This window comes from Tursiops truncatus, chromosome 2 (assembly GCF_011762595.2).
Source record: "Tursiops truncatus isolate mTurTru1 chromosome 2, mTurTru1.mat.Y, whole genome shotgun sequence".
NCBI classification, from domain to species: Eukaryota; Metazoa; Chordata; class Mammalia; order Artiodactyla; family Delphinidae; genus Tursiops; species Tursiops truncatus.
In genome coordinates this window covers 87,927,294-87,942,048 of record NC_047035.1, presented here as the reverse complement: position 1 = coordinate 87,942,048, position 14,755 = coordinate 87,927,294, and the positions used below count along the sequence as shown (strand labels likewise).

Genomic DNA, 14,755 nt, shown 5'->3' with positions numbered 1-14,755 from the left:
TTTAAAAATCTAATTCTTCTCAGACTAGTACTTCTGCAAAATACAATTAAAAATTATTGGGAAAAAATGAAATTTGAAAACACATAAAACAAAAGCCCCCACAGGGAGATCAGCTCAGTGCTTTGTGACCGCCTGGAGGGGTGGGATAGGGAGGTGGGGAGGGAGGGAGACGCAAGAGGGAAGAGATAAGGGAACATATAACTGATTCACTTTGTTATAAAGCAGAAACTAACACACCATCGTAAAGCAATTATACTCCAATAAAGATGTAAAAAAAAAAAACACAAGCCCCAATTTTTTTATTATTGGATCCAACAGGTAACATATATAAATTATCTCTGTCAAATTAACTCCTACTCTCAATTTCTGTTCTTACCTCATCATAGGGCCAAGATAGCCCCGCCAGGAGGGAGCCAGAAAAAGAAACGCCCCAACCTTACCCTCCTCCCTCCCTCCCACCTCTTACCAACCCACACCGGCCAAACCCAACCAGAAACTAGACAGCAGGGGAGACCATTCGCACGGCCTGTGCTGGGCCGCCTCCCAGGGCAGACAGCAGGATGCAGAAAGTCCAGGGTGGGGCTGGAGGAACAAAAGGCAACATCAGAGATCCCAACCCAAGATTCTCCAGAAGCCCATTTCCCACCGTCTTCCTGTCGTTCAGTATCCCTCGTACACATACCAAGTTACCCACAGTCCCCACAGCCTCCCGCCTGCATCCCTTTACACATACTGTTCCCCACGCCTGGGAAGTTTCCGCTCCTCTGCTCCTGGCCAAGTCTAACTCGCAGATCAGGACTGTAGTGGTAATAATGGTTTGGAGTGCTGAGAACATTTGTCCATCAATCTACTTCTTTTGGTAGCAAACCCCACTCCCCTAGCTATTAAGTGGGCACATGGCCAAAGTGTAGCTGGTTCGTTCAGCTAACAAATATTTACTGAGAACTTACTGTGTGCTGCTCTAGGTACTGCTAAGACAGCACTCAACAAAGAGAGCACTCTTACGGATAGGGGAAACACAGTTATTTGTTCATCTGCTGATAAGCATAATCCTTCCCCAGAACTGGTCTGTGGACATTTAGAAAGCCAAGTTCTTTTTTCCACTAAGGAGGCCAAGCCAGGAGGACATGCATGTAGCCCTCTTCCCTGGGCACAGTGAGAAAGCCTGTCTGTCGCAGAGAGTGAGTCAGAGGGAAAAAGAATTGAGAGAATTGAAAGGAAAAAGAGAGCACCTTGATTATATTATGACTCCTAGATCTAGCCAAATCTGAAGTGAACACCCGAGTTTCCCAGCTACATGAGTCAATAAGTTCTCCTTTTTCTCTTAGGCTTATTTGGGTTGGATTTCTGTCCGAACCAAATGAGACCTGGCTAATACAGGGACTCATCTCAAACTTTACCTTCTTCTGAATATTCTCCCTGAATGTCTGGTGTAAGACAGTGGCATATTCTGAATGCTATGACCACACACAGATGGGACATCTACCTTGGCGCTTTATGGAAAGAACCCAGCAGAGCTCACTGAGGACAAGGGTTTTCATCTCTGAATCCCCAGGGCCTTGTGTTTATTAGATGCCCCCAAAATATTTGTGGGAGTAGCTGATAGTGAATTCTTGCAGTCAGTGAACCCCTATAACCAATAGTATATATCTATCACATGTATTTATACAGCCTGGAGATTGGGACTGATTGAGATCAAGAGAGATTGAATACAAAGGGCCTTCTGTGATCTAAGTTAACCAGTGGCCCAGAGAGTTTCAGGGACTTCCCCTAGGTGACACAGCCAGTGAGAGGCAGATCTGGGATTCAAACCAGGCAAGCTGGATCCAGACACGTGCTCTTAGCCACTACCCCACATGGGCTAATCTATAATGCTGGCAATTTCCCAACTCTGAAAGTCAGTCGAAATGAGGCAGGGGTCTGTGGTGGTATCAAGTGACAGAATCCGTCTTGCTAGAACAAGGATGTTGGAGAGCCGTCATGACCCCATTTCTCACAGACAGGCAGGAATTTCTAGTGAAATTCCTAGAAATGATCACAATGAGCCTATCCCAAATGGAAGTTCCGTCTGTGGTCTTAGGGCATAAAGCAGGGACTTTGCTTTAAAATCAGACTGGACTTATCCAGTGCATACAATCAGAGGAGCTACTCTTAACTGTTGCATTACAGAGCCACCTTCCACAAAAAGACCTTCTATGTCTTTGATAATTACCTGTTATTGGAGGATTATGTGAGAAAAGTATCTAGTGATGACTATATGCCAATACTCTCCAAGGCACATGACATATATTTGTTACATTAATTAATTAGCAGTTTTCTCAGCCAGGACAAATGATCCGTGCACCTTGAGTAATTACTCACCGATCTCCTCCTCTCTACAACCAACCCCTGGGTCTTCAACGCATATTAAGTGTAAAACACAGGTCACAAAACAGTACTTACAGTATGATCCTATTTGTTTTCAGGAACTTTATATGTAACAGCAATATTAGGACCCTAGAGAAAAAGACACCAAGATGCTATTAGCTGTTACAACTGGGTGATGGATTTGGAGTGATTTCTATTCCATTTGTTGATCTCTGTTCTCTAAATTTTCTACAAAATTTAGAAATAAGGGGGAAAAAACACCAAAAATGTTTTTAATACAAAAGAAATAAATAAATAAGAACCAACTGAATCTGAAACCCTGTGCTCTCCCTGCTGACTTAAGTCTCACTTCCCTCCCTGTATCTCAGTGGTCCCTAAGCTGCCACCCAGCTCTGTTTTCACTATATCCACAGCTCACCCCCGGCTGACACCAAGGGTGGGGGTGGGGGGGCAAGGAGGGATTTCCCAAGTCAGCAGTCCTAGCCCTGAGTCACTTCTGCACTCTGCAGGCATCAGCCTCTGAGCTGGAGCCCTCCACAGGGTGGGACCAGCCACCTCACCCTGCCCCAGGCACCACCTTTGGAGAAACCACCACCTATCTTGGTCTTAACCCCTCCCCACTTCCTGCTGCTGACCCGGCTAACCTGAGGCAGTCCCAGAGAAGGGCCTCGCCCTCGGCCGATCCCACATTCGTGGTTAAGGAGATATGGTTTCAAAGGCCAGACTTTTCTGGAATTCAGCACATTTCTGATCTTTCCCAGCTCGGAGGAGTAACAGCTGGAGACCAGTGTACTGACAAATAGTGGTTACTGCTCCCTCCAGCCCCGGCAGTAAATTCTGCCCAGCATAATGTGAACTGAGGCAGTTTCCTGATGCTTGGAGGTTTATTCGGAATGCATGATCGTAAACAGACCCAAGAAGCTCCAGCTCACCCCGGGAGGGATTTCACAGTGACTCACCCCGGAGCCTCAGCCATTCCCAGAGACACAGCCTCACTCTCTGAAAATACATTTTTGTCCACATTTAGGGAGAGAGTCCTGGCTGGTTATTCCCAGGACTTCTTGGACCTTGCAGGGAAAGATCATTTGGGGTGAAGCGCCCCCAGCTCTCGCTGACTCAGCGGTCTCAGGCAGGAACTCTGTAAAGGCCCAGGGACTCCGAGAACAGGGCAGAAACACCCCACCTCTGCCTGTTTCAGAGCCGCACAGAGGGAAAAACAGTGCCACCTGTTATAGCACTGCTCTCCCATTCTAGAACTGAGGTGGGAGTGGGAGGGCTCAGTGCGACCACTACAGTGGTCAGTATAATCTATGGTCCAAATAGGACATCTCGGAGAGTGAAAGGGGGCGTCATGGATAGCTATGCCGGAATAACATATGTTAAACGGGAAGATGTGTGGTCATGCAGAAAACATCTCCCACTTCTAGTGCCAGATTAGGGGTCTGCTGCTAGGATGGTACCCCGTTCCTCCTCAGAACTGTGCCACTGAGGAAAGTCTACTTTCCAAATCAGATCAAGGCCTCTTTCGGCGAGCTCCCCAGCATCCCAGGGAAAGGAGAGGAAACTATCCTTTAGGAACCACAAAACTGTGGCAGGGCCGTTATCTGTCGGTTCGCCACTGCATCTCCAGGGCCAAGACAGTGCCTGGCAGCTCAGTAAATCCTTGCTGAATTAATGAATGAATGCCTAAGCAGAGTTTCTAAAGTCATCAGGGAACTTCAGGAAACCAGAGAGACTTAGCAACCCTAGGTAACACTGTTACCTAAACTAGGTAACAGTTTAGGTTTGAACTCTAAACTGTTATGAAAATCTAAGGCATTGCATAGACTGCTAAACAATGCCCTTTGGTGGAGTGTATAAATAAATGTGAAACATGCAAAGCTTTCAAATACCAGACTGAACTGAAACTGCAAGCTTCCAAATAAACTGGTTGGGGACAAATGATTTTGCTGCTGAACTTCAAATAAACTGCAACTACTTCCTGCAATATTTCCAATGTGATCTCATTCAAAATTTTATTGGCCAAAATTGGGACTGAATCAACGCCATCCTCGCTGTGTGTATGTTCTCTGCAAAGCAGGGGCCATGAGAGAATTAGATTTGCAAGAGATTTATTGGGGGAAATGTCTGTCAAGGCTAAAGAAGGAGGAACAGGAGAAGGCAAGGGAGGGCTTTCAGACCATGATTTGGCAGGGACACCTGGGAAAGGAGGAGGGGAAGGAAGGAGGGATGGGAAAGAACCACCTCAGGCTTGATGCAGTCCCGAGAAAGTTTCAGCCAGGCTAATGGGAGATCCTGGAGCCAAAGTTGCCAGGAAGAGGAGTTCCACATCCTGTAGGAATAGGCCAGCATGAGTACCCACCCCACTCCCCGCATCAGTCACTGGCTAGGAGAACGTGGCCTCCGCGTGAACATGGTGGCAGAGCAGAGGGGCAGCAGCCGGGCTCTCGGTCCACTGCCCCCGCAGCACCAGTTCTAGGCCGCACGTCTTTGGGGCTTTCACGGACACTGTTTGAAATACTATTCTCCCTGGAATGACTCTTGTTTTCTGTAAATCCAAACAGGCTCTGGAGAAATTAGGCCCGCTATCAGTTGAATACTCGAAGTAGATAACAGGTAAGCTATCCCACCACCACCATCTTTTCCTCCCCAGGGCCGTAACTTTTCATTCCACTAGTCAAGATAGAATTTTCTCACAGAATGTCAATCAATGGCAAGCTTTTATTTAAAAAATAGAAGTCTATTCTTTCATTTGCATATTTCCAAAGACTCAAACTCATCCTGGGCAGCCTGCATGGTGGCTGTCCAGAGGGACTGAAAAGGGAGGCATCTGGTCACCATCATCCAGCAGTAAATGCTTTACGGGGTTAGATTTTGAGTTCTTCATGCTGCACGCGGTCAATCAGTGGCTGTGATTTTGGTCCAGGAGCCATCCAAGGATGGATGGCCATCCCTGCAAGCCATCCAGAAGCTGAGCCATCCTCAGCTCCTACCCAGATGGAACAACTTCCGCAGAAAGGCTGGTCCTCCCCAGTAACCCCTGTAAGAAATGACACAGAAAGGTTCTTTGCGTCGGAAAAGATGGGGGTGACTTCGGCCAGCCTGGCGGCTGCTCACACAAAACACTTATCAGGCCATACAGCAAGACAGCGAAGTAGGAAGATCCCAGGACTAGGAGGGGACAAGTCCTGGCTTTGACACTGACTTGCTATGTGAGCCTGAACACGCTGACTCGGTTCGGCCAAACAAAGCCCCTACTACGTGCAGACTGCAATCCCTTCTACCTTCACCTGCTCGTGAATTAAGTATAGGTCAGGGTTTCTCAACCTCGGCCCTACTGACATTTTGGACCAGATACTTCTCTGTGGTGGAGGCTGTCCGGTTCAGCAGCATCCTAGGCCTCTGCTCACTAGAGGCCAGTAGCATCCCCTCCAGTTGTGACAACAGAATGTATCTCCAGATGTTGTCAAACATCCCCCGGGGAGCAAAACCGCCCCTGGCTGAAAAACACTGGTATCGATATTCTGACTTACTTTTCTTAAAGGTTTAGGAAAGTCAAATGAGATCATTTTTTTTTTGCAACAAAGAAAGAGGAATTATTAAGTTCGGTACTCTGTTTACTACTTGAATGCCTACTATGTAGCTGTCTCTTTAGGTATTGTCTCATTCCTCCCCATCCTGTGAGGAAAACAATGTTACTTTCATTTTGCAGATGAGAAACTTAAAACACAGAGAGTTTAAGCAACTGGCCCTAGGACACACAGCTAGTAAATGGCAGACACGTGATTCAAACAAAGGTCAGACTCCAAAGCTTATGCTCTTAATCGCTATGTTTTCTTTGTCCTATAACATAATAAAAACAAAAGCAAGGTAGCAGATGATAAAGTACTTGACATGTCAAAGTGATTTACTATGATGATTACTATTATTTATCCAGCAGCAAGAGAGAACCAGAAACTGGAAGACAGAAGACTCGGTCACTGCCAATAATGGAGACAGCAGGCTGCATCCCCTGTGGGTGGTAGCTGTGCTAGGGCTCCCTTCCCTCACCCAGGGCAGCCTCTTTCCCACCACATCTGGCCGATGCTTCAGAACCCTTTTCAGGCAGCCATCACTAATCTATGAGACCTGGCACAGCAAGGTGGTTCCCTTTCGACAGTCCTGCTTGGGGTCATATCTCCTGAAGTTGGAAGGCCTTTTGGAAACAACCGCCCTGCACAAGTGGGTGCAATCTGCTAACAGCTGTGCCTCTCCCCCAGGCAATGCACTGACCTTAGCATCATATTCCAATACAGGAACGGCATCATGTCAGCCTTCATGAGGTACATGGAAAGCCTCTCTTTGCTCTGGTCAAAGGGGAAGGTTTCCAGGGGCTGAGCGTTGTAGTCAAATTCCGCGAGAATAACACGGTTGTAGCCAGTCACCAGTGGACACGACGTGTAGCCATCATACTAAAATTGGCCATGAGACAGAGTTGGAAAGTGGCTTCTTTCACGGTGCTACGTAGATACTTTAGAATTTATTATTTACTCTGAGCGGTTGTAATTTTTTTCTTTTTTTGTATATTCTAATTTTTTGTACAGTGAAAAAATAGAAATTATATAATACACTAAAGGCAAAAACTGAAGTGCCCATATTAGAGAAATTAATTAAGAAAGTGGCAAAATTGTGGGAAAACACTGTTTTCATGCAGAACGGAAGATGGTAAATTGAGACAGTGATTCTTACAAGGCATACAAACCTTCTTCACTGGTGTTTGATTCTTCATAATCAGAGAAATTGTTCTGTCAAGTATTCCTGACTGGGCAGCTGAGAAATGGAGAAGTCAGAAAAACATAAGCAGCTAGATTTTCCATGAAAACTAATCTGCAAGTAACTTTAATGTGAACAAGTTAAGAAGACCCCATCCCTCTAGACTGTAACTAGAGCACAACTCTTAACCCAGTGATGAAATCTAGCTTCACCGGGGACAAGACAAACTAACATGAGGGGCTCCTGAGGTGACACAGTGGGAGGTACACAGCCTCACTGTGCAAGTCTTGCCGAAACGTATGATCTGAATCTAATCATCAAAAACTACTAGATGGTTCTAAATTGTGGGATGTTCTACAAGGATAACCAGCCTGGAGTCTTCAAAAATGCCAATGTCATGAAAGGAAAAAAAAAAAACAAAAAAAAAAACCACCAAATGTCAGAGGCTTCTAGATTAAAGAAAACCAAAGAGACATGACAACCAATACAGAGTGTGGCCTTTGACTGGTTCATGAATTTAAGGGGAATTGGGGCCGGGGGGCAGGGAAAGCTATAAAGGACATTTTTAGGGAAAATGGAGAAATTCAAACTGGATTGTATTGATGATTTTATAATACAATGTTCAGTTTCTTGGACATGATAATGGTCTTGTGGGTATAGAGGAGAAACTGCTTTTTCTTAGGAGATAAAGGTTGAAGTGTTTGAGGGTAAAGCATCAGGATGTCAAAACTTACTTTCTAACAACTCAACCAAAAAGTGTACATAGTGATCAAGTAAAATATTAATTTATTGGTTAATTATTATGTTAGTCACAAAATATTAATAACTGGTTAACACCTGAAGGGTATATGGGTATTCACTGTACTTTCAAATTTTTCATAGATTTGAGATTTTTGAAATGAAAAGTTGGGGGAAAATTACTGTTAATAATGAAAAAGACAGGTTTCCCTGGTGGCGCAGTGGTTAAGAATCCGCCTGCCAATGCAAGGAACACAGGTTCAAGCCCTGGTCCGGGAAGACCCCACATGCCACGGAGCAACTAAGCCCGTGCGCCACAACTACTGAGCCTGCGCTCTAGAGCCCACGAGCCACAACTACTGAGCCCACGTGCCACAACTACTGAAGCCCGCGCACCTAGAGCCCATGCTCTGCAACAAGAGAAGCCACCGCAATGAGAAGCCCGCGCACCACAACGCGCCGCAACAAAGAGTAGCCCCGGCTCGCCCCAACTAGAGAAAGCCCACGCACAGCAATGAAGACCCAATGCAGCCAAAAATAAATTTTAAAATAGTAATAATAATAATGAAAAAGACATTCAATGGATTTCCTAGAAAGTCTTTCTTAGGTTGACGTATTCAAGCAGAAGTAACACATGTTTGGCAGGTGTGTAATTCACACAAAACACTCCCATACCCGTCAGCAGGGAGGTCCGTGTTTCATAACATCTAAAGAAGACAGTCCCTGTCTACAGAAAACAGAATCTAAAAGGCAATTCCCTCCATCACTGCTAGAGTAGAACATCGAAGTGAAGAATTTAGTTTCCCAGGCTGAGGCCTTAATCATGTACCAATCAGGGCACTCTCCACTGTATCTGTCTTAATGCAATTTTCTGCTCTGCAAGCTTTCATTGACTTGCATGTGTTTTCTGGGGAAACAAATGCTTCCCTAGTTTTACGGTGTTTTAGGCAGAAGAAAAATAGCCAACCTACCTGGCATCGGGGGCAAAGAAGGCCAGGGATGTGAGCACGGCAGTATGAGAAGTAACAGAATTCTAGAGAGCTGGAAAAGCGGTACCTCTCTGTCTCTAATGCCCCCTCCCCTGAAAACCACCCCTCTGACAGAGAAAAGGCAGATGAGGTCGTGCTACTCTGGTTGCAAAGCACTTAACAGATACTTTCTTCTTTACACAACACTAGGTTCACGGACAACTTGCTTCTCTGTTGGGGAGGCCAAAGTCATTTTTAGGCCACAAAAGTTTCTTCATTATTAATGAAATCTATCTTCATTAATATAATTAGCACATAATGAAATGCCACTTGCGCCCAACTTTTGTTTTTGTTATGACAGTGCCGAGGATGACATCACGTTGAGTGGGGAAGAAACACAACTCGTGGTCTTACCTACGGCAGCAGCGGTCTTTGACGTCGGCAGGTTGGTGCAGTCCCCGATCCCAAACACGTTTGGGTACCGCTTGTGCTGCAGAGTGTCTTTATCCACGTCCACCCAGCCGGCAGCGTCAGCCACAGGACTTGTCTTGAGGACATCTGGTGGGCTCATTGGTGGTGTAACGTGAAGCATTTCATACTGCAGAAAGGGAGAGCATCCAAATGTGTGTTTCTTCTGTTATTTCTACAGCCCCACAAGCTCCCGTCCTAACTCCCTAACCCACACTCTGTACTATGGCTGTATGGAGCAGTATAAGTGCTCATTACTGATCCACACCCACTCCAAGATTTTACACGCTCCTGTGCAAATGTGGTGATAAAATAACTGACATGGTCTCCCTATACAGAGGGCACGTGATCCCTTGGGCAGTGGGCATGGGGGAATCCGAAATACTGGAGTGAACCTCACTAACATTTTGAAAGAACTCATTGATGCTTCTATTTATTACTGAAACAAAGCAGGGGGTGTATCTCAGTTGCTCTCTCCCTGACCCTCAGCTGTCGACTTGTAAAAGTCTGGTACTTCAGTTTTATTCTGCAAAGAGGTTCTCAGAGCACCTGAAACTTGTAAAGGCCATGTGAGGAGCTCATAAGTGGGCACCATTCCCAAATGTGGGCCAACACTCAAAATACATAAAGGAAACCATCAAAACACCAATTTAAGGTGAAATAAAGGTGGCAAGAATATTGGCTAGCACTTTGAAGAAGGAGGGGTCTGATTCAGTGCTGGGTTTACTGAACCATGTGGGAGGCAGGGTGGATTTTTTTCCCCCAAAAACCTGTATCAGGGTTACCCTTGGCAATAGGGCACTAACCAAACCTGGTCAATTCTGATGGCTCAATTAACTCTTTTGTTTATGTAATGTTCTTTTTTGTTTACATGATATTTTGCAGTTTATCCTTTTTATTCCTTTCATTTAATAAACTCCATCTAGCAATATCAAATTGATTTAAATGTTCACAAAACATTTCATTACGGTGAAAACTTTAGCATCTTAGGACAATCCTAACCTTGTAATAGTCAACAACCCCTGGTTTCCATAAGGAGCTCTGTCCCCTCAGCAGGGCCTGGCAGTCAGTGGTGGCAGAGGGAGTTAGGAAGGTGACTTGTATTTATTCCCACTCTCAGACAATTATAAGCTTAATCAACCTTAAGGTAGAAGGAGTAGGGCAAATGGGCAGTGTTCTGCAAAGCACTCTGGGAGGCTCTTTAGGGGCCTGGGTCCCTGAGGCTGGGTCTGTTCATTTACATGGAGACTGAGCCCATGTCTGCAGGACAGCAGATGCAACGGTCAAGAACCGTCATCCACCAAATTATTAAGGCCATGTCTGTATTTCTGCAGTTAACCAGACCACTTTTTTTAGCTGAGGGCTAAACCTTGCTAAAGTTACTGTGCTTGAATTTCACAAATACACATGAATTTCATACATCTTTTCTAGAAGGAAGGTTAAATATTTCCACATAATCATCATAAAGGTATGAAGTTTTACTTGAGAAAAGAACTACTGGGGTTTGCATTATAGATTTGCTGAAAATTAACATTAGCATTCAGTTGTAGCTTGTTCTTTAGCCATTATTTCCATAAACTGAATCTGATAAATAACTTGGTTATCCTTCATTAACATAAATCATCTATTGAGAATATAAACTTTAATGTTCATAAGCAGCATTTGGGAGACTTGTGGAAAATGCAGGTTCCTGGGCCCCACCACCCCCAGATCCCAATCCAGTAGGTGTGGGAGAAGAACAGGAATCTGCACTTTAACAAAATCCCCTAGTGATTCTGACATATGAAACCTGTAGATGATAGTTTTAGAAGCTCTGGTTTGAAGGAACAGGTTCATTTACAATGAAAAATGAAATGCTATTACTTAGAAAGTGATTTCATCTTTCCTTTCCTCATCTATAAGGAAATGCACTACATTAGACAATCTCCAAAACCTCATCTAGTTCTAGGACTCCATGATATAAAAAAAGTTTAGGACTTCCCTAGTGGCGCAGTGGTTGAGAGTCTGCCTGCTGATGCAGGGGACATGGGTTCGTGCCCCTGTCCAGGAAGATCCCACATGCCACGGAGCGGCTGGGCCCGTGAGCCATGGCTGCTGAGCTTGTGCGTCCAGAGCCTGTGCTCCACAATGGGAGAGGCCACAGCAGTGAGAGGCCCGCATACCGCCAAAAAAAAAAAAAAAAAAAGTTTAGATATTTATAAACATAGGAGACTTGGACCAGTTCACAAGCTCTCTATGAAGGATCAGAGACTATAGGCTTTTGGGTACATTTAATTCTTTACAGCATGGTGCCCAATCCTGGTTACACAAGAGAATCATTAGAGGAACTTTTGAAATTCCCAATCCTCAGTCCACACCCTAGACCAATTAACCAGAATCCCTGGGGGTTAGACCCAGGCATCAGCACATTTTAAAAGCTCTCCAGGTTATTGCAATGTGCAGCCAGGGCTGAGAGCCATTGCTCTAAAGACTTTTGGTCGATTTTTTGAAATTCGTATTTTAAACAGTGGAATTGGGTCTGGAGGGAAAATCTTACCTAAAATCTTATACTTCAAAAGGGCACAAATAATCTTCTTTCCTTATAAACCCTTTAGAAGAACCATAACCATTTATTTATGCAAGTCCCTATCTGCAGCCTCAACTATCCACAGCACAGCTGAGAACCAAAGTAAAAAGGCCCAAATAACAAAATTAAGTCCATGCACTCAAGCTCATACACTTTGCTCATAAAAGTATGCTGTGGGCCCTCACACATAGCCTATTTGCTTTTACTTTCCATAAAATTTAATGAGTTTGGCTATCTCATTTTCCAGCCAATAAAAAATTAGAAATAGCGATTTAAAAGAGCTGAAGCTGGAGGGACCTTCCAAAGTCACAACTGCCTTACAGCCAGGAAAAAAGAAAACCGGAAAACCACAAAGTGGACACACACAACAGCAAATAACAGAGTAGTCTGAGACTCTTTTGTAAGGTGATAACTAGCTCTAAACAACCCAGTAGGCCCTAAGAGCATAACTCTGCAAGAGCTATGCAAAATTATGACCCTGAGCTGGGGCAAGTAGATGAGCCTGAGACATACTGTGACACCAGAAAGCAAGGAAGTGCTCAAAAATATGATGGGGACATGTCACAACGACATAGGAGCCATCCTAAAAGGGCTCCTACTGACCAAATCTGGGACAACTTGAGCACCAAAATAATTAAGGACAGGGATGAATTATAAACCACTGGGGGAAAAACCAGAAATTCATGAGTTCATACTAATAATTAATTAATTAATTGAGAAGGGAGGGCTTTTGCTGACAGGATGCCAAGTCTATCAGTAAAGGTGGAGGGAATGCTGGACCGCAACATCATTTTGCAACCATCATAGTAAAGACTGGATTAGGCAAAAATCATCAATGGATGTTAAATCTAGTGGGAAACTTTACTGAGTAGGGTGTTTGCATGGTCTGAAATTGCACCCCCCTCACCCCCGCCAAACTCCTTATTATTAGCAAGGAAGAAAAAGAATAATAATTATACAGTGGAGAAATTGGACCGTATCTTGACTGGAGATCAAAATGAACATCTTCAGGGAGGGGCAGATGAGCACTGTGTGCTTTCCAATGTGAAGCCCTAGAAAGACACACCACTTATGCGGTATTTCAGTCCAAAAAGCAGAGCCTGAAACTCATCAGAAGAAAACATAAACAAACCCAAAATGAGGAACATTCTATTAAAAAATAAAAGTGGGGTGGGAGGGAGCTGTATTATTCTAAAATGTCAGTGTCATGGAAGACAAAGAAAGGCTGTGGAAACATTCCAGATTAAAGGAGGCTAAAGAGACATGGCAATTATACTGGCTTCTGTCCTGGAGGGGATAGCACTAACAAATGCTACTTGTCAATCAACAAAACCAGACTGTAACTCATAGATTAAAATATTGTATCCATGCTAAATGTACTGAATTGATAACTGTACTGTGGTTATATAAGAGAATACTCCTATCTCTTAGGAAATTTACAGTGAAATATTTAGGGGTAAAGGACCATGTTGTACGATGTACATAACTCACCTTTAAATGCTTTGGGAAAATATATTATATTACATTACATTATACTTACATATAGAGAGAAACAGAAAGTGAAGTCAATGAGTAAAACTCTATAATAAAGTGAATCTAGGTAAAGTCTGTATACAGTCTTCTTTGCACAATTTTTATTTTTGCAACTTCTCTAAGTTTGAGATTATTTCTAACTCAAAGTTTTTAAAAATATGACCTTGAGTCATTAGCAGCATTTTAAATGATAGTCATTACATGCCATTTAAGAAAGGAAAGATGTGTGAAATACATTTTAAAAAGAGTGTGTACTAGGAAGTTTAACGTGTGAAGTTTTGATGTTTACAAAATTCATCTTTGGTTCACTTCAAAATTTCCTTTTATGGACTCCTTCATTCCTCTAAAAATGCTGAATGAATAAACTGTGACTCTATGTACTGTTTCCTCATTAGTAACAGCTCTTGCCAGAATGACAATAAACAAGTGATGCTTCCATGCATCTTCTCCAGATGGCTTTACATCTTGTTCTTAATGTACTAGTCCCACACTCCACAGAAGAAGAAACAGACACATAGAAGCCAAGTCCCTATACAAAGGCTAGATCTTTCCAAGCAGGATGTGGCGCCACCAGATCTTTCAAGGATTTTTAAGCATCTCCTTTCAGGCACAGGTGAAAGATGTTTAAAGACAACCCCTCCCACAGATGAAAGATACCCATCATTCTTGAACTGCCCACAAGCAGGACTGACTCACAAACCATAGATTGAGACAATCACCAAATCCTGCATTTAAGGAGCCTTTCTTAAACTCTAGGCAAGAAGTGAAGTTGTAAAATATTTTTGGCAGCTTCAAGTGACTCAATGCCAAGGAAGTACACACAAAATAGCATAAAAATTCACTTGGTACCGGTAGCTGAACCCTCCTCACCTCCCATAGACACAGCCTCTTATCTCTTTCTCTTCCCCACCCATTTTGGTCCACCGTCTCCCCTGTTGCAACCCTAATATGCTCACTGTAACCAGCCTCCCAGGCACATGATGAAGATGGACAAGGAAGTGAGGGCCTCAGCGTCGCCTGCATCTATGGCACTGCTCAGCTGACAGCTTCACCTCCACACTCACTGAAATCACTTGGGTCTCTCCAGGTTTGTCCAGATTTTCAAAAACAGCCTCTTGTTTATCAGCTCGGACTTCAATGAGGTTTTGCTTGTAGTTAACGGTGAGGTTCCTCTCCCGGATAATCTCCTGCAGGGCATCTGCATACTTCTTGACCCCAAAAATTGCTCCAAGAGAAGTGTTGAAAATGATATTGGCCTTGGATCGCTTCCCTGTCTGAGAAAAAGAAAAGAATGGAAACAACCAACATCAAAGTATTACTCCGGCCACCCTTTTTTTCTTTTTAACCTAGACAAGACTTAAAA

At 43.9% G+C, this 14,755-nt stretch overlaps 1 protein-coding gene across 4 annotated transcripts in view; it reads right to left on the bottom strand.

The window, feature by feature from the left end:
• Positions 1–365: 365 nt before the first annotated feature.
• SQOR (sulfide quinone oxidoreductase) overlaps positions 366–14,755 on the bottom strand; it is a 50,514-nt gene continuing 36,124 nt past the window's right edge. For 3 of the 4 annotated variants that reach the window (XM_033851642.2, XM_073800908.1, XM_073800907.1), the window contains 6 exons: positions 14,457–14,666; positions 9,240–9,423; positions 7,109–7,176; positions 6,640–6,818; positions 2,443–2,496; positions 366–582 (listed from right to left, as the gene is read on the bottom strand). In XM_033851642.2, the coding sequence (XP_033707533.1) occupies positions 381–582; positions 2,443–2,496; positions 6,640–6,818; positions 7,109–7,176; positions 9,240–9,423; positions 14,457–14,666 (897 nt within the window). In that variant the 3' untranslated portion in view covers positions 366–380. Of the gene's footprint in view, positions 583–2,442; positions 2,497–5,068; positions 5,408–6,639; positions 6,819–7,108; positions 7,177–9,239; positions 9,424–14,456; positions 14,667–14,755 lie in introns of those variants that run through there. The other variant, XM_033851644.2, reaches the window with a different exon arrangement.